This window comes from Pagrus pagrus (assembly GCF_965226575.1).
Source record: "Pagrus pagrus genome assembly, chromosome: 18".
Lineage (NCBI taxonomy): Eukaryota > Metazoa > Chordata > Actinopteri > Spariformes > Sparidae > Pagrus > Pagrus pagrus.
Window position 1 is genome coordinate 5,657,525 of NC_140202.1, and position 20,768 is coordinate 5,678,292.

General features: G+C 40.8%; 1 protein-coding gene across 1 annotated transcript in view; it reads right to left on the bottom strand.

The window, feature by feature from the left end:
- Positions 1-20,768, bottom strand: part of LOC311273467 (protein phosphatase 1 regulatory subunit 37) — an 81,069-nt gene that overhangs the window by 24,919 nt on the left and 35,382 nt on the right. Inside the window, exons 7-10 of the mRNA XM_084380552.1 lie at positions 18,386-18,541; positions 15,530-15,642; positions 9,855-9,996; positions 9,063-9,229 (exon numbers count right to left, since the gene is read on the bottom strand). Of these exons, the coding sequence (XP_084236678.1) occupies positions 9,063-9,229; positions 9,855-9,996; positions 15,530-15,642; positions 18,386-18,541 (578 nt within the window). The remainder of the gene's footprint in view (positions 1-9,062; positions 9,230-9,854; positions 9,997-15,529; positions 15,643-18,385; positions 18,542-20,768) is intronic.

A 20,768-nucleotide genomic window follows, 5' to 3' on the forward strand; every position in this document is an offset into this window, starting at 1 on the left:
GTATGGGCGATGAATTGAGGAGTCAGTGAGTCACCTCCATGGTACTGGGTTGGAGACAGACATCAGAGGTTGTAATTTGGGTGAACTGACGCTTTAAAGGTCCCATATTATACTGTTTTTCATCAATTTCACACAGCTGTTAGAGGTCCAACAACACTGTATTGGAAATGTATTGCCCCAAACCCATCCGTGGTCCTGAATTTCAGCTGTCTAAAAGTTGCTCAAGTGAGCTCTGCTGAGAGCAGCTGTTTCTGTGCCTGCACCTTTAATGCTAATGAGCTCCGTCTGTCAGCGCCTGCCTTGCCTGCCACGCGCCCCTCTCAGGGAGAGGATGCCGCTTACGCTAGCAGTAGCATGCGCTAATGTTTACGGTGGATGTATCGCTATGGCTCGCCGAGACGCTGTCGTTCAACCATACCAGTTTGACCCAGAATCGGACCCAGAAGGAGAGGCTCAGAAAAATACAGACTCTGCGGCTGCAGCAGGACTCCCCAACACAACCACCCGGCTCCCATCCCCCACTGACCTGCAACAGGTAGCATCTAAAAACAGCTAGCGAAAGCTGTGTTTGTCTCCAACACAGTCTCCAAACTCTTGGACACTGTTCGCATAGTCTCTGTCTCCAGTCTGCACGTTTCCAGACTTTTCACTGTGACAACCAAGCTCCCTCGTAATATTATTAACATTTAACTCGCTTCAAACACCGTTGCATAGCGGACCGAAGCCGAGCTAACTAGTTAGCCAGTTTCAAGTTGACTTCACCATACTCGTAGGCAACTGTAAATACTATCAAAACGTGGCGACACTTACCTGTGGCTCCGGTGCAGTTGCTGGGTCCCGTATGGTTGGGACTGATCCTTTTATGAGGGTCAGTGTCGAGGCAAAGCCAGCTTTGTACTGACCCTCGTTACTGAAGCAGTCCGATGTGAAGTGGTTAGCACACACTAACAGACTCACAGGAACCGTAGCCGGCACGTTGTCGTTAAAAATGAAACGCAACCACTGTCTCTTCTGTTCTTCTGTAGCTGGGACAGAATACAGGCACTTATGTTGATTTTTACAACCAACAACAGAGCAATTTGTGTAGCTCTGAGCGACGACATTGCGAAACACTGCTATCTTACCACTGGACACACCGAACTTTACCTCAGGGATGAATGCCCCCCTCTCAGATATCTCCGGGGAGAGGGGGGAGTGTTTTCGCACAGAGGAGCCCGGCCTATGCAAATCACTCCTGTCGTTAACGTAACGCAAGGAGCTGAATCTGAACAGCCTGTAGGAGCCCCGTTTAACCAGTGGGTGGGCTGCAGAGACCATGCAGGACTCGTTTGCTTTCCTCATTCTGGGAGTTGGTAGGCTCAGGGAGGACCAGTTTATATATGTAGAGACCAGAGAAAACGTGTTTTTCATAATATGGGACCTTTAAAATAACCTATGTTGTGTCAAATTATAAATCTGAATGTGGTACAGAAAAAGCGTTGGTGGTGATGTGTGTATTGTTGCCTTTTACACGACCTGGTGTCAGTGACACCAATAATGGTACTGAATGTTACGTTTGAACACAGTGCTTTAACTATAATGCAGATTAACACCAGGAAGTCATTTTCATGTTTATAAGCACACATCACCATCCTGTCTGTCCCTTAATTGTACAGTCCAGCTGCTTATTTGGTCCAAAGTTCGGGACCAGTCAGTATATCATTGGATATAGCATTTTCTATTTGTTGGATACTGTTTTCTGAAATATATTTTAATTCTGGATTGAATCTTGAAAGTATTAGCTCAGCGAAACTCTATTAACCCCTTATCTCTTCCTGTTCTCTGTTAAAGTGTCAATTTATTTTGTCAATCAGGAATTATCTGGTTATTAAGTTCTTTGAATAGTCGTTAAACAGTTTTTCCTTTTTGCTCTCTGAACTATGTGAACTGCACTGTATGGTGTGGCGGGCGATTGACTGATCTGGTAGCAGTTTGAACCCTGGTCCACCTGACTGCTCGGAGCTGTTCCCTGCTGCCCTCTGAGGCGTTGCTGGGAGGTTTGTTCTGCCTGGTTGCTGTTGTCTGCCTAAGTATTCTGTTCCCCAGAGCATCGATGTCATCATGATGCAACTGAAACCTGAGTGCCGACTACATGCATGGTCAGGCTGTCCTGTCACCTAGCCACCGTACTGGGACTGACCGTGACAGGAAGGGTGCCCGAAAACATACCAAGAGACCTCTTTGCTTCACGCTGTTACTAAAATAAGAATCCATGCTCCTTCAGATGGTGCCCTCAGTACAGAACATTTCCCACAGCAATCTCTCCATGGACCCATACAAACACATGTATCTTTTCTCAGATGTCAGTCCTGTACCTCTTACATGCACAGAAAAATGATTTAAAGTCAGTAAACTAAACTGAGGTGTGAAGAGTTAAGGTTGTTGGATCTGAAAACATACCGGGAGACCTCTTTGCTTCACGCTGTTCCTAAAATAAGAATCCATGCTTCTTCAGATGGTGCCCTCAGTACAGTACATTGCCCACACAAGTCCATCCATGGACCCATACAAACACATGTATCTTTTCTTTTTTTAAAATGTCAGTCCTGTAAATCTAAGCATAGTAATATCATGGGGTGCTTTGGATAGAGCACTGTATTGCTCCTGATCAGCAGACCAGCACCTTGCATGGCAGCCTCTGCCATCAGTGGTTGTGTTAATGGGTGAATGTGGTATAACTTGTTAGTATTTGAGTATTTTGAGCAGTCGGGAGACTAGAAAAGTGCTAATAAATGAACATTTACCAAAAAATAAACGTGACAAAAACAATGTTTAAAGAAAAGGGCTACATCTAATCTGGTGGTTAACAGCAGCCTTCGAAGTGATGGTACGGTAAAAAAAGGTTCACTGTATTCAACCCTTAACCATGATATATTGGTTATTGTTTTTATTTGTATCCAATAGACGCACATTTTTCTTCTGTTCTCCACTGGAGATCCATCATTGTTAAACAAGGCCAAGAGTTCATGACCAAGCTAGTTGCTATACAGTCATTAGCGGTGCTTTGAGCTAAATACCAATGGACTACTGTATATGAAAGAATGAAAGCAGCTTTTCACAACCCATATTTAGATGTGTTGTTAGGGTGGGACCTCTAGAGGCTGTAGTAGTTATTACAGCAGCAAAGGAGGAAGTGAGGAGAAGAAGTATTTGGGATGGAAAAGTCTATATAGAAAGGAGGCCTGGGATGGAAGATCAGGTTAAACAGTCACAGGACTTTTATTCAAGAGACCCCTGTTCAACACTGAGCTCTTTTAACTTACTAACATAGTGAAGTTACATCACACACATAACGTAACATAAGTTACTTAGGTAACTAAGTTATGTTTGTAACAGAAGTTACAGGTGTGGCGATTTTAACACAGACCACAATGTTGTCCTAAACCTAAACAAGTGGTTTTCTTCCCTAAACCTGACCAATATGCAACCCTAAAACCAAGGTCAGAACTCAAATATAGACAAGCTGTCTGCTAACGGCTTTACTAGAGAAGTCTGAGGTAAAGTTCATCACAGCTGACTGGGAGATGCAGTCCAGTGTGCTCCTTTCTCCAGTGCTAGACAGCAACAAAACCAAGTGTGGAATAAGTCCAGTAATGTGAGACTAGGGTTCTCCACACTCAGAGCCTCTGCGTCCGGTACATGTAGGACAGCCTCGCTCAGGGCTGAAGCAGTGCCAGAGCTCATTTGTCAATTGAGGGCCAGAGTAAATGGAAGGTGCCCCTTGTATTTCACGTAATTTTTCATTTTTTTTCTTAATAATTAATGATTAGTTACCGGTTAATGGGTGTCGGGCTATCAATGTTGACCTGATGAAGGCACTCGATTAAAAAATAAGGGGATGACCAAAACTAATTACAAGTCATCCTCTGGGGAAATTAATACCAATACCAAATGAAATGGCAATCTATCCCACAGTTTACAAAATATCTTAGTCTGGACCAAAGTAGAAGACAAATGGACAGATACACTGGTGGATTCACCACCTTCCCTCCTTTCCTCACCTGCTATGCCCCTTAGGCTAAAAAAGACATTTATCATGCTTTAGTTGCCAGGAGTGCAAAAATGTTTATGCAGATATGTTCAATGTGAATATTTTGCATTGGTAATGAACAGGTTGCAGATATGTTCAATAGACGACACTTGATAAATCATTGACATACAGTGCTGTGTAGACAGTTCAGCAGTAATGCAGAGACTCTGGGACAGATATTCATTTAGAAAATGTGTTAAAAATGTGCATCTAAAAGTCAACTAACACAACACACATTCTCACACAATGAAGGTGTATTCACATCCATTGCTAGTGTTTTGGCAATGGCCCTCCACATACTATGATAAACTCAATAACTCGATAATAAAGTCAGTCACATTGACAAGGCCTGCAAAGTGAACCACAGGGAATTTGCACCACAAACGTATTACATCAAAATAAAAGTGAAAGTCACCAATAAGAATATTAATCATATACACGTTTTAGTATAGTAAGTATACTTTTACTTGTAATATATATGTATATATATATATATATATATATATATACATATATATATTTGCATGTATCTATAGTGCATACTATGGGTTGTCTGATTACAGGATACAATATTCTTGATTTTTTTTGCAGTCAGTGTTGTTTCATCCAATTAAGAATAAACTAATCTAAAAGTGTGCTTCTTTGGCTCTGATGCAGCATCAATACTGTAAAGTAACTGGTAACTAAAGTTATCAAATCAATGTAGTAGTGTAAAAGTACAATATTTATCTACAAAATGACCTCAAAACTGTAGATACACAGTACATGGGTTAATGTATTTAGTCAGTTATAAATTGTAACTATGTTCAATTAACTAATAACAAGGTCACTGATACATGACCATCTGTGGCAGGGTAGCAATCCAGAGTAAGATTACTGATTGTACACTGTACATGATTGGTGCTTAACGTTCATTAGGGGCCCACAGCTTAAAATTGCCCCAGGGCCCTGTCATTGCTTAGTCTGGCCCTGCCCCTTTGGAGGAACTGTTCCAAGATGTTTTTTTCACATAGACTTTCATGAAAATAAATGAATTATTTACACTCTCAGTACGTCTGTACTATGGTCACAGAAAGGCGCAGTTGTTTGTATGTATTTTCCACAGAGGTGTTCCACACGGTTGCAAGGTGTTTAAAGGCATTAACTCCAAGCGCCACTCAATTAGGAACAAGTATACAATCTGATCAATCCAATGCAAATGTTCTGCCACAAAGTCTACGTTTAGGATGCCTACAGTATCATTTTCATCTCGAAGTTAAGTCAATAAAAATGACTTTACCCTTCATCCCATTGGCTTCTTCTTAAAGAACCTCAACTGCTCCTGCCACCCCCCTCCACAGGGCCACTGAAAAAAACTACTGAGCCTCCTTCCTGTAGCCTCTCCTTCCTGCACCAACACACACACACACACACACACACACACACTCCATGCTGCTGTAATTATCACTCGGTGAGACAATCACTTTCTAACAGCTACACCTTGCTGACATGCGACATTCAGGAGAGGACACTCCCCAGTGTTATCATTGAACTGCTCTGAACAGCTGACAGTAGATCACATTGGCCAAATCCAAAGCCAAATATTTAAGCATCAAACAGGTAAACAGGCTGCTGAGCCCCCCTCACTCGACCCGTGATTAAGAGCTCTGGGCAGAGGGAAGTTTAGTTCATTAGCTGGGTTGACAAAGTCCCCAGATAAGGATGTATAAACAGCTCCACCTTGCAATGGCTACAGAGAGAACTTGCCCCTCGGAAAAGGCTGCTTTCCACTAGGGCCAGGGAGCATGAATATTTTAGATGGGTAAATAATTAATAATTAACAGCAAACAGGCCAGTGATCAAATGGAGCAGCGTGGCAACAGACATGAAAAATCTGACTCTTGTAAACAAAGACAAGAGAACCCAGATTTCCCCCCTCTTGCCACCTTCGTTTCTCGCCTTTTAAATATGCGCATCTTAAATTGCCCCCCCGCATCGTCGTAAAACCACACACATACAAAAGGCACATGTATGAACACACAAACCCCATATCAGCGCCTCTGTCAAACACACACAAAGTGCTGCCATAACCCCCTCCGTCACTCACTCACATTCATACCCACACTTATTTTCTTTCAGAAGAATGAAATTTTCACGTATTCCTTGGCGACCCAGGGAATGTGACTGAGCGAGAACACTTGATCTGGCCACCCGCTGTTTTCTGATGGAAAGATTTGCTTTTTAATACAATCGTCACTCCTCCCACCTGGATATGCCACGCCAAGACAAATCCCAGCTGTGTGACTCCAAAACCTGACAGAGCTTAAAAATTCCCTTATTACCATTCCCTTAAAATACCCAGCCACACTAACTCCCACCAATGGTGGAAATGCTAATCACGTCTCTCGGCGGCTTAGAGGAGCATGAAAACAGAGCCGCCAATACTGAGGCTTTGGTGCATGTGCAAAAAGTGAGGAAGAAGATGAGGAAGAAGAAGACGAAGAACTCCCAGCTATAATGACACACATTCACAGAGGCGTCATGGCTCTTAAAAGCTGCTTCTCCAAAATCTGGCACATCTTGCCGTTTGACTTTAGCCAGAGGAGACATTTCATAAAAATCAGACTTAATCGTGTAAACAACATGCAGACAAACAGAAAACCACTGCAAACAAAAATAAAACAACTTTGGAAACTGTGCACGGATCGCCTTCAGAGTTAATTTTAAAGTAAGCATTCAGTTCCTTGGAGATTTTAATTAATGCTTTAATATGCAAATAAGTTAGCAGAAATAAAATCATGACAAACAGATGGCAAGTGTGGGTAATTATTTTGTGAATCCAGCAGGGGCATGTATTAAAGTTATGGCATCAATTTCCTCAGGCCTCTGCAGCCATGGATGGTAGAGAGAGAGAGAAAAAACAAGAATCACTGACGAAATGAGACACAAATGACTTACTTGTGTCTCCAAGTGAGAAATCTGTGACCACAGTGAGTCAGAATGTATCACAAAAGGCGAGATGTTAAGGATAAGTAATCCTCAAGTCTCATTCTAAATGAGTAGGACATTTTCAATCAAAGCACCAACTATCATTTAAACGGCTGCAGAGCGGGTGGTCCACAAGCTTCAGGACAGCGACTGATGGAGCTCACAGTGAGACTGATTTGTCCTCTAAAGTCAAAATTCAAGATTTAAAATGTATCTCACTGTCATTATACACAAGTTTCTAGACAAAACTCCAGGAGTAGTTTTCTATTCTACACTCAAAGAAACAAGAATGTCCCTCAGTAGAGCACATACCTCAATTCTGAACCAGAATTTAAGCTCACCAGGTCAAGGATCCACATCAAATTGTGCTCAGCCAGCCACCTAAATACACCTAAATGTTTTCATCAAGATCCATGCATTACATATTGTGTGTGTCCCTCTGTATCAACAGAGAAAAATTAATCAATCATATCATATGTTCGGCGAGTATTGCTGTTTAAATAGACTTGTCACACCACTGTGTCCTTACCTCTCATTTTGTCTCCACAGACTCTTGTTTAGTCTCTATTTGTTTTTGAGTATTTATACAACTACTACTTATGTATCTTACTTTATACTTATCTGTACTTATTTATCCTAAACAACACTTATTATCAGTATAACATTGAAGTGCAAAGATTTCAATTACAGATACTGTGAATAACTGATTGTGTGTCATTAAGGAATAAAGATGAATATCTCACTCTTAAAAAAAACAATCCACGCATTATCCCTCTAAAGTTTTCACCCCTGTCTGTTTGTTTGTTGGCTGGTTGGTTTACCAGAAATTTACAAAAACTACTGAATGGATTTCCATGAAACTTGGATGGAAGATCCCATTAACTTTTGGTGCAGATCCACATCCCTATGAGAGAGTACAAAAAGGGACCCCGATAGCACACATACGTCTTGCAGACGGCACACGTACTGTTGGAAAGACATAGTATGGGAAGCACTTGCTAATGCTATGGCTTTCTGATGTAACTTATATTTACATGCCAACGTCTACAAGATGTATGTGTGTGCTATCTGTCTGGGCCTTGGCAGAGGTATGCTCTCTACTGATTGCCATTCTAGTTCCCTGAGAAAGTGTGAAAACATGTTGAAAAACGCCCCAAAAACTTGCAATGTTAAAAAAGCAAAAAAAAGGTCTTGGTTCCATCCCGTTATCTGGATCTGCACCAAAAGTTGATGGGAGTCAATTCTGGGCCGAGACCCATCATCCATCTAATTTTCATGTAAGTCCATTCAGTAGTTTTGGGTAGTCCTGGTGTACCCAACCAACCAATCAACAAACAGACACGGGTGAAAACATAACCTCCTTGGCGGAGGTAATAACCAAGTCACAAAAAAACTATATTCATGTCGGAGTGTTGAGGATGAGTTCAGGAGTCTCACAGTCTGAGGAGTGAAGCTGCTCTGTAGTCTGAGGAGTGAAGCTGCTCTGTAGTCTGAGGAGTGAAGCTGCTCTGTAGTCTGGTGGTACAGCAGCAGATACTTCTGTATCTGTTGTCAGATGGCAGCAGGGTGAACACACTGTGGCTGGGTGGGTGTTGCCTTTTAGTATCTTTGGGCTCTGTGACATCTCTCTTTAACAATATCACTGACACTACATGAATACAGTGATGTTCTGGGTGGTTTAAATCACCTGCTGTAGAGCTGTCCAGTTCTGGGCCGTGATGAACCAGACAGTTTGTGATGTTTCCAGTTAGAATGCAAGAATGAACTTGCAATATCATTAAAATAATCCACAATGGTGATTATTGTGTTATTGTGTGTTTGTTTGTTAGCTCACATATGACACCATGTCAAAAATAATAGAGCTGTAATATTGAGTATAGGTAAGGTTCTTCTACACCAAAGTATAAATGCTAAAAGTGCCGGAGAACATGCAAAATTGAAGTGAAACAGCACAGGTAACCATTTATGACTTAGATGTATTCAACATCACAGGATTCAGATCTGTTACAATGATAGCTGCACCTACCTGCTCTTGTGGGGGTATGTGGTCTAAATCCAGGCTAGCAAGAGATTGGTTGATCCTCAGTGCCAGACACAAGGCCATCAGGCCTCCGACCTTCACCTCGTTCTGACGGAGGTCCAGCTGCTGAATCTGCCGACTCTCTGCAAGAAACTCTGCCAGTGCCACAGCTCCTTCAACAGAGAAAACATGTAATGTTAAAATGAGGTGACTTAGTTCATAGCAAATTAGATTTAATAACATAACATAACATAACATAACACAACATAACATAACATAGGCTCCCTAACATTCATTTTCTTTCCTACGCCGTTCACAGTGCTTCAGTGTAAAGCCCACTTAACAAGAAAATATATGGTTTTGCTTCAGGCAATCAGCTAAATCATTAGATAAACTCTGCATCCAGAGCAGCAACACCTCGACAAATATTTCCAGAGCTAAAGTTTAAATCTGCTGAGCTAAGCATGCTGCTTTTCTCTCTAATATTGTTTAGGTGATGAATTAAAATCATTAACCTAGGAGTCATCATAAGATACAGCATGTGTGGACAGAAAAAGTTCATGCTTATGCAGTATTCTGTTCATGACTAACAAGCTTCACTTATAGACAAAAAAATATGTTCAAACATCGCTGATCCAAAGCGGAAACTTAAAAAGACAAAATTGATCAATAAATTATTTGTATTCATAATATTACATAATTATTTTAATTTATATATATATATATATAAAATAAATGACTCTACTTTGTGTCAGTTGTAATTTTAAATAACAAGGACATATTGCATATGTATTGTACCTTCACAGGTGATGTTGGCCCGGGCCAGGCCGAGCTGCAGCAGTGAGCAGTTGACCATTAAAGGCTCCCTGATGACTTGGATCCCCTCGTTCCCCAGGAGGTTCTCACCTAAATCCATGACCTGCAGAACCTTCAGCACTGGCTGCAAAACAGGGATCCTGAGGTTACGCTGATTAGCATTCATCTCAGGGACTAAACACTCTTCAAACTGGATATTATGGTAATTTTAATCACTTTTTTTTATTTTAAAGTATGTAATTCTTAGTTTAAAAGTCTTTATCTGACAATGAGGCTTTGCTTCAGACTCTGTAGTGTGCTCCTTGCAAGTGAGTGTGTAAGGCTTGAGAAGTTTTAATTATCATTACTATTATGCGATGATTATTTTTCCTTTTCAAAATGTTTCCTCTCATGTTAAAGGCTCAGAACTTCTGTTTCCACTCTCCAGAGCCACATTAGCATTGAAGGTTGATTAGCTGGCGCATAAAGCTGGGGGAGTCTGGGGCACAAGAGGCCCGTGTTGCCCAACAGCTTGAAGAGGAACGCACCACCCACTCCCCGCTTGTCCCCTCGCCTCGCCACCCTTGTTAAATTCCTCTGGTCACTGCTCTGAAGAGAGAGGGAGCGTGGGGGCGGAAAGGAAGCCAGGAAGGCAACCGACAGACCCGGAGAGCGTCTTCTTCTGAGTTAATTTGCACCGCAGTGACAACAAACACACTTGAGAGGGTCCCCCCCTTTTTCCTCACTGAGTCGCGCCACACAGAGGCAACACCGCATCCGACTCATGGCGAGAAGCTTCTCCAGTGAAGAGGGGAGGAGGAGAGGGAGGAAGAGCATCTCGAATGGATATGCACGAGGGATAATAGCAGACAATTAAAGAGGCGACTGCGTGGTTGAGAGTGTGTGAGAGTCAAGCATGGTTGAAGCCTGTCAAACGTAAACCACAGGAGGGTTGGTGTGAGAAGTTTGAGGGGGGTAGGAGTGTGAAGCAACCAAAAACACAGTATGCTTTCACACATGACATGCTGGCTTTAAACAAAAAAAAAAAAACACAAAAAAAAAGCGGATGCATGCAAAGCAGAAAAAAGAGCCCTGTATGACATATTCACCTCAAAATAATCATTTTTAAACAAAGAGTCAATTTAGACATCATTAGCCAAATTCTAGAAATGGAACTCATTTGGCCCACATCTGCTTCCCTCGTGTTACTCCTTCAAAGACACTGTCAGGAGGGGAAAAGTTTATCTTGGAACAAAATTTCAAATTTAGTCTATTGTTCAAGTTCATTTATACAAGTTGTCACATCCCACTCATTACAATGGTGCTTGAAATGGTTTACATGCTATCCAGTTATGAAATAAACTAAACTACAGTCTCAGAGAAGTTATTAGACCCAACACCCTTCACTGATTGTGATGATGATATCAGACATCTAGCTCTGAAAAAAAATGTGCTGGGAACATGAAAATGTAGACAATGAATGAAAAAGGACGAGCTCTGAAGAATTCAACTGAACTTGTTTTTATTGGTCAAATGTGTCATCGAAAGTGATTTTTTTTCTCACTGTCCATTGTAATGCCTTGTTAATGGATCTGTGAGGCTCACATGCTCATAGTGAAAATACTGATGTACAGATGATAAAATGTTTCTCATGTTCACCATCTTTGTTTCGTACATCATAAACATACTGTACTATGAACACTGATAGGAATGATTTTTAAAGTTGATGTGCCAGCTTACAGTCCATCTCTCTCTAGTCTGTCTGTCTGTCTTGCTAACCTAGCTGGACATAAATTCCTTGGTTCATTGTTTTATTTGCCAGCCACTTCCAGTACTGTGCTCAGCGACTTTGTGCCTGACAAACATAAGACTGAAATACGACCCCGTTATTACATTTGATAAATGCCAACAGGCAACAGTGTCTATGACCTATAGCTCAGATAACTGCTTTACTGCATCACTTCCAGCTCAATCACTTACTGCACTGGCAGCCAAATTAGCTTGTTTCAAGATAAAAGGATGCTCATATCGATTTTTTTCGGCATCTAGCAGTGAGTTTGCAGATTGCAACCAACTGAATATCCCTCATTTCACACTCCCCTGCACTGGCTGCTACAAATGCAAGAAAACACAAAAAGAAAAACACTCTGGAGTTCCTCTCTGGAGCCAGTGTTTGGTTTGTCCTTTCTGGGCTACAGTAGAAACATGGAGGTGCAACACGGTGGATGGTAATGAAAACAAAAAAATAAAATTCTTGGTTTGAGTGTATTATAAATTAATCATGAATATTATATTCAATTTCTATCAATTGATCCTCCTTAATCCCCTTAATCCTACACACTGGACCTTTAAATTTGATAGGGCATTTTTGCAGTGAACAAGCCACGAAGACAAAGAGGAAAAGCACATACACCAAACAGAAAGGTTAATAACAGCTCTCTTCATCATCATATTCGACACGACCAGCTACGGGTCTAATTATCATCATTATGGCCTGCAAGGACATCTACTTATCTCCATGACTGGCAGGGCATGAGCACCCCTCCTTAACACACATCTATTATTTAATCAAACTGTTCCTTCTTTTGGTAGCACTGAAGGAGACATGGGAAGTGTGTGTGTGAGCGTACGAGGCAGACCTTTAATTTCTAGCCTTTTGACTTGCACAATCGCCACTCACATGACAGGAAGGTGCAGTTTATGCTGCCAATCGGGCGGAAGGAATTCATGTTATTAGGAACGTACAGTGAAACGTGTGGAGGCGGGACATTTTTAGAGGGGGAATTCTTCAGATGAGACACAAGGCTCTTCTTTTCCTCAATACTGGATAGAGGAGAGCATGTATCAGTCAGACAGTTTAGCTCACCTCATGCAAAATTAGCTCCAATCACTCCATGGTCAGAAACAGAAGAGGATAAAGTGGCTCCAAACTTACTTTTTCACATAAATTCCCTCAGTCTGTTTTATAGAGTAGTGTTCCCTTCTTGAGCGATTGTGAAGAGGCAGTAACACAAGAGGGAATCTGTGCACAGCACAGGTGCAGTAGTAAGGTATCTTCGCTCTTTTATATGTTTCTCTTTCCATCTGTTTTATTGATATGCTACTAGTCCTACATGCTTGAAGCTAGAAACATGGTTCCAGAGATAACATTTTAAGTTAGGAGACAGGTGCTATGATGTTTGTTGCTGACATCAGTGACGGTTGATTTTATATAAATTTTTTAATACATTTGAAAATGAATGGGTTTCTATGGGAGTACAGACTCAACTCTCTTCCAACCTTCTCTACTTTAAAAGCCTACTGATCTGATCTATGTAGTGCCACAGACAAGTAGTGATCGCTAGCGACAACGACATACTGTATATCACCATTCCTAGAACAACAGGCGCATCGCACCTTTGACTTGGTTAGGTTTAGGCAAACATTCCGCCTTTGGTTAAAATAACTTTGTTACTTTTGTAAGTTCAGTTACAAATGTACCTACATTGTCAAAGAAACTTTATGTTATGACTTCTGGTTTCACACCAGACATGAACAATGATCTCCTCAAGGAATGGTGTGTGCTTGTTTAACCCAACCGTTCATCCTGACCTCCTCCTGACACTGACTTTATATTTTATACAGACTTTCCACTCTTTATACTACTTCTCCTCTATTCCTCTTTTGCAGCTGTAATAATTGCTACAACCACTTGAGGTCGCTGCCTAAGAACAAATGTAAATATGGGTTGTAATAGTAACTGGGGGTTACTGCGGGAGTATGGGGTACCAGGCCCTTTGCTACGGGCTTTCCGGTCCCTGTATGACCAGTGAGAGCTGCGTCCGTATACTCAGCACTAAGTCAAGCCTGTTCTCAGTGGGTGTTGGAGTTGTCCCTTGTCTCTGATCCTGTTTGTGATTTTCATGGGCAGGATCTTGAGGCGCAGCCCTGGTGTCCGGTTCAGGAACCTCAAAATTGCGTCCCTGCTCTTTGCAGATGAAGTGGTTTTGTTGGCTTCTTCAGCCCGTGACCTCCAGCAGGCATTGGGGCGGTTTGCAGTCAAGTGTGAAATGGTCGGTATGAGGGTCAGGCCATGGTTCTCTGCCGGAAAATGGTGGATTGCCCCCTCTGGTTGGGGGGAGCGCTCCTGCCCCAAGTGAAGGAGTGCAAGTATCTCGGGGTCTTGTTCACGACTGATGGGAAAATGGAGCGCGAGATGAACAGCAGGTTTGGTGCGGCATCAACAGTACTGCGGGTGCTGCTCTGGACCATCGTGATGAAGAGGGAGCTGAGCCAGAAGGCAAAGTTCTCGATTTACCAGTCTATCTGTGTTCTGACCCTCACCTATGGTCACGAGCTGTGGGTAGTGACCGAAAGAGTGAGATCGCCGATACAAGCGTTGAAATAAGTTTCCTCCATAAGGGTGGCTGGGCTCAGCCTTAGAGATAGGGTGAGGAGTTCGGTCATCCGCGGGGAGTTCAGAGTAGAGCCGCTGCTCCTTTGCATCGAAAAGAGCCACTTGAGGTGGTTCGGGCATTTTGTCAAGATACCTCTTGGGTGCCTGGGATGGATGGATGGATGGATGGATGGGTTGTAATAAGCTGCTTTCACTGTCAACCTGTATCATTGTGTTTCTGATGAGGGCAGGCTAGAATTCAAGCTTTAAAATCTTTTAATTGTAATTATGTGTATTTTTTAATTGTATTTTTGTTGTAATTAGAGGGTACACATATTTGTCCCGATATGGACGTCACAGTGCATGCAGTTATACAATGAATACGACTGACTGTCATATGGAGAGAGCATATGTTAATACGAAATTAGACAGCATCATCACGAGTCCAACAAAGTAGGTTATCCTTGCTGTTTTAAAGCAACCTCTAGATGTAAAAGCAGACAGGGCCAACGTAATTAGCATTTACATCAAGTTTCCATCAAAAATATGGCCTATGTGAAAGTTTATGTTCACTGCTTAATGCACTACTGAGCAATGTGAAGCAGCTTTTAGTTTCTTCGCTCTCCACCTGTGGAACAAGCTTCCTGAATACCGGATCTGTTAAAACTGTCAGCTCATTTCAATCAGAGCTTAAAACATTACTGCTTACTGTGGCTTTACAAGAGGTTAGATACATAACCTCATTATAATCTGTAATTATTATTTATTGTTAAGTAAGTATTTTAAAGGAAATTTCTTTAATCTTAATTAGTTGTAATTTTAATTAGTAATTTTTTTGGCAAACTTTTGCTTTCTTTTTATTGTAGTTTTAAATGCAATTTTAAAATTCTCTAATCTCTTACTTAGGTGAAACAAACTATAACTGCACTACTGTCAGCTGAAAACTAATGAAAAGCACTTTGTCACTTTTTTCCCATTTCAGACATTTTTAGCATCTCCTCTGTTGATCATTATCGGACAAGGCTTATCAAAATCTGTATAAAGCTTATTTATATCTTATTTAGTTCTCATTATATTGATCAGTAAATGTCACATGGGGCAAGGCTTAGCAGAAAATATCCATAACTTATTAACAATTTGACCAATTGTCAACATTCAGTCTGCAACAACAGGCTGAAGGCATCTCTGTTTCAAGAAACGATCTGTTCTTTAGCATTTGAATATATTTATATGATGACTGTTATATGCTGAGGTATAATAATTGATTGTGATCCAAACTCAAAGCTGGTTTAATATCCCTCACCAGAGTCTTGGCCAGATGGACCATGCCACTTGCAGTGATCTGGTTGTTCCTCAGTAGTAAGACCTTCAGACCTGCTGTCTGCCGCCTCAGACCATCACACAGCTCCTCCAAACCTAGGTAGTAAAAACAAAACAAAACCAAACAAAACATGAAATTATGGTAATAAGCTGAACGTGTTCAACTTACCTGCTTGGCTATGTTTGTGTTTGTCAGCTCTGACAGATGTTTAGTGGGAGTGTTGTTGCAATGCTATGACTATGACTTGAGCTCCACTAACTACTGGGCTCCACTATGTTCTTAACCTTTTCACATAATATTCATTAGATAATATTAAAGCTGGACTGTGCAAGTTTGCCAAGTGACAGTGTCACAACCCCTCCCACTATATTTACCTATTATGTTGCTACACTGTTTTTCTTGTAAGCTTCTTACAGACAAGGTCATTCTGTAATTAGTGAAAATCGAACAATGACTGCCGCAGTCTTACTGATAATTATTATTAAGATTATGCACCACACTTGCAACAACCTTGTGCAAACATTTGTTCTGCCTCTTGCTCACACAATCTCCAATGTGTTATTGTGAAACGCATTTAGTGATGTGGGTTCAAGAAATAGTGCACCGTTCTGAGACTTTCCTTCAGAACGAGATGAGAAGATAATGAAGAAATAGTAATACCATGTATGTAACTCCATCTAAAACAATTAATTGTTGTTTTTACATCTGTTTTTTGTTCTGTTTAAGCCAACAAGAAACAATGTCTTAATTAGAAGGCCCGAGAGGTGTATGTACTAGTAGAGGGAGGGGGAGAGCCCATTAAGCATGTTGAATAGTCAGTGAAAACGCAGCTTTATCATTTGTATATCTGGCTTCTGGTTTCCCTTTGTGAATGATGAATACGGACTACCACCACCTGGTGGTATGGAGAGTTATTTCATCTCACGCAGGTGCAGAACATACAAGCTAGCTTGCCATCATGGCGACTTGAGGCAACGCAACTGTTACCAACTCTAACCACCCATTTTCCCTCTTTAAAAACAGCTCTTTCTCTAATTTACTATAGATCCTTTTGTAACCGGGTTAAAAAGCATGAGGGAATAAGTGATGCTTATAGTGTCATTTAATAAAATGTTAAAAGCAGTTTAAAAATGGTTATATGTTTATTGTTTTATTTAAAAAATGATGTTGAGATAGAGGTAGGTGACTTTGTTAAAACAAAAGAAAAACACAGTCGAGGTTAAATGTTACATCAGGATAAAAATGTTAAAATGGCTTAAAGGTACATTAAAAAAGGGTTAAAAAAGCTATTTCGTGGATGATTAAAAGGGTACGATGTAATAACTACATTTAAAAAGATGCAGAGGCATTGTTATAAATATTGTGTTTTATTTTGAAGAGTTCATGGTTGAAAAAAGGAAGTGGTGTTGTGAACAAGAGTAATTCTGATCATTCATTGGTTGAGGTGGTTGATGGATGGGCGGGCAACAACAGGAAGTGAGAGTCTGAGCTAAGTTGGTGTAGCTTGATAGATAAAAAATCGCTACGGAGAAAAAAGGCCGTGAAGAGTTTATGCAACGAGTGTGTAGTTAGTGTCTAAGACTTTCTACTTGTGAGTCCGTGTCCAGATACTCATGACATGCTTCTGTGAGCAGCTAAAGATATTTCTACTCGAAATATGTTGTACAGTTGTTCATGTGTGTGCATTAGCCTCACGTGTTTGTTAGCTCATTAGCATGTTGAGTGTAGGTTGTTAGCATTCATTAGCAAAGTGAACGGACTCGTAGCCACTGTTTAGCTAACCAAGCTAACGACAAAGGCTTTATTTCATCGTTTCTGGCATGGAAACCCTGAAGATTGATCAAAGACTGTTTTGAGCTGACATTATAGTATCAACTTAAAGCTCAGTGCACTTCGCTGGAGGAGACAACGCTGTCGCTGGACCCCTGTGTGCCCTCTTCTTCGTCACCGAGACTGAGAGACTGGTTAAAGCTGCAGAACCCAAGGCCGCTGAGGACACCCACCTGCCCTTTTTTGTTCACCAGAGACTGAGAGACTGGTCACAGCTGCAGACTGGACTGGTAATACTGGAATAAGGTACCACACTTTTATTTTGCTCCTTTGAGTGAGCCGGCCATAAGTTTTGGGCCGCACCGCTCCCAAGCTTCGCATCAGGCCTGCAACAGGGTTTCTATATTTTATGTTATGCCGGCTTAGGTGTTAAGTGCATGAGAGTGGGCCCACTGAGTTCAATGTGAATTTGGTTTCATTGTGTTTTGCAATTGAAAGGAAATATTGCCAGGACATCAGAAGTTGTTGAGATGTGTTAAATATTATTTCATTTTGTTATTTTGAGTAAATAATTGAGACTTATTTTTCTAAAAACTGGTGTGTGTTAATTTATTACTTAAGAGAGTATCATTTAATTCTGAGAGAGACCTATTGAGACCCATCTGATTAAAATCTTCATTAAAAATATAATTTAAGAAAGGTAAATTCATAAATAGGTTGAAAACTATTTCGTATGTGTGTTTTAAAAAAGAAATCCAAGATAATAATCAAAACTGAGTTAATCAGGGTTAAAAATATTTGATAAATTAGTTAAAAGAACCCAAAAGCCCTGCCCTCATCAATATAACTGCTGAGGAGAGCGCTACACTTTTTTAATTTTTAATTTTTTTATTTTATCATTTAGCACACACCACAACAGAAATATCCCACATTGAAAATGAAATCTAATCGCATAAAAGCATCCCTGGGTTTTCAATTAGACAAACCAGAGACTGAGGTCGTAAAGATAAAAAAACTTTTTACATCAACTTTGCACTGTGCAACTTAGAATAAGTACATGTACCCTACCAGCATCTGCTACAGAATTGTTGCTGAGCTCCATTGTCAGTAAAGTTGTGTTGTAGCGTAGCAGGTCTCCTAGCTGCAGGGCATCCTGGTAGCTGTTCAGCAGGTTGTTGGTCAAGTGGAGCTCTTGCAAAGTCTTGTTTGTCTTCAATGCTCCAACTACAAGTAGCAATGAAAGAAATGAGTGCCCAAAAGATCAGCAACAAGATTGAAAATTGACATTACCCCCTATAGTACAACAATTCTCCTCCAACTTGTACATTTTTAAACTTTGATATTACTTTTTTCCACAAAAATTGTTTGCGTACTAAATCAGTTTTGAAAATAATTTCGCACTTGTGAACTCTGTTGTAGTGATTTGTGAAAGGCAGAGGAAAAAGTGCAGTTATACAGGAGCTTAAATAGTTAATCTATGGCTTAAGACAACTTCTTTTTTTTGCCATTATTTTCACAGGTATTCTGGACAGACTTTAGGAGAGTCAGCCAGGTTGCAGGCCTTTGAAGCAATAACACTGAACAGCATAGATCCTACAGTCCTAGTAGAGCTCTGCATAGGGAACGGGATCACGCAGGTCCCACGGAACCCAACGCAAATCTTGCGGGAGTGGGTGGAATTAACTTGCTGTGGGTGGGAACATGTGGACAAAAAAAATAACATTAAAAGCATTTAACTGGAAACACGAGTTGACTTTTATTTTGAAGTACGCTATTACAGGAAATGCATTGTTCAGTGAGTTCAGCATTGCTATCGTTAGTCAAAAATGACACAGAGCAAAACAGCTTTCATTTTCGGAACTTTTGACAGCGGATCAGCTTTAAATATGTCAAAGTATATTTTTGCTGTCTGTGGGAGTAATGTAACAAGGAGTTGTTGTAGGAAGAGCTGCAGGCAACCGGCTGCACACCTCCAACTTCTGAGAAAGGTAACCAACTCCCTTTTCTTCTTCAACTTCATCAGGTTCTCAATCAGCATTGAGTTTAAATCTGACATATTGCCAAATAGTTAGAACTTTTACTTTTCACTTTGAAAACAAATCAAATGAAAAAGAACTGGACTTCATTGTGAAAAGTGTGCCAAAGTACTGAAATAGACTATAACTCGCTTTCATTGTGTTATTACTGAAAGGTAAGCATTTCTTTATTAATTTCACACACTGTGTTTTCCCTGTGGGACGAGCAAAGGCACAAAATTAATGGAATTCTATTGTGTTGGAGTGAAGGTTTGAATGTTTGCAGGTGCGAGAAGGAGTGAACACATACATAGCGGGGACAGGTGGGAGTAGAACACACAGCAGGGGGGAGTGGGCGGTAATGGTCAGAAATCCAGCAGCAGCAGGCAGGAGCGGTATGAAAAAAACATTCAGGCGCAGAGCCCTAATGTAAAACGTACAGTTTAACAGAAATTAGGGTGGGTTCAGTTGTTTTTTTCAGGTAGTGAGCTGTCGAGTGACCGGTCAAAGTGGAAATACAGCATACAACTACCTTGTATGCAGACGATCTACTTCCTTAAATTACATATTTGGCCTGTACAGTTAATCAGAATTTAGTCAAAATCGCAATATGAAGTGCCTTTTTTGATAAAGGTAAAATGTGTGACAAACTAATAAATCATCTGAATTATAATGAAGGACTGCAGCGCTGCAGAGATACCCTGGCATATTTTATTCTCCAGATGTAAGAAAACCTACATGTTCTCACTCCCAACACGTCAACGACAGCAGCTTGGTCAGTGGCCTTAAGTCTTACACTATGACACTCGGCCTACCCCTCTAGAGTCAGTTTTGGACATGAAGGGCTCTGAGGTCAAGTTAGCATTAATACATAATAAACAATGTCAGGTTAGACTTTAAAAATAAAGCTTGTTAACAAACATTTCACATTTTATGACATATTATGACTTTTGGACTGTTATTCACGTTGTGAAAAAGTCACACTTTGGTTAGGTTTAGGTACCACAAATACTTGGTTAGATTTAGATTTAGATTTTAACTTTGGGTTAAAATAACTACATTCAGTCTCTTAAGTGATGTAACTCATGTTACGTAAAGTAGGTTATATTGTTTACATACGTTAACTAACTTATGTGACATGAACCCTGGTCTCCATAGGGAAAGTCCAGTGTATGACCCATCCAACCAGGTCGTTGTCACAGGGAGAGTGAAAAGCTCCTGCATGTTACACATAACCAGTGAAGCTCCTCGCTGGAAGGTAAAATGATCAAATGAGGCTGTCGTGGCTGATTATCACCTCAGAACCACGGAGAAGCTAGCAGTGATGAGGACTGGAGTGTACAGAAATTTGCTCTCCTAACTATGGATGGAGCCCCCCCCCCCATCCTGCATTAAGACATATAGACTGTTTTAAATTGATATTAGATATGATCTAT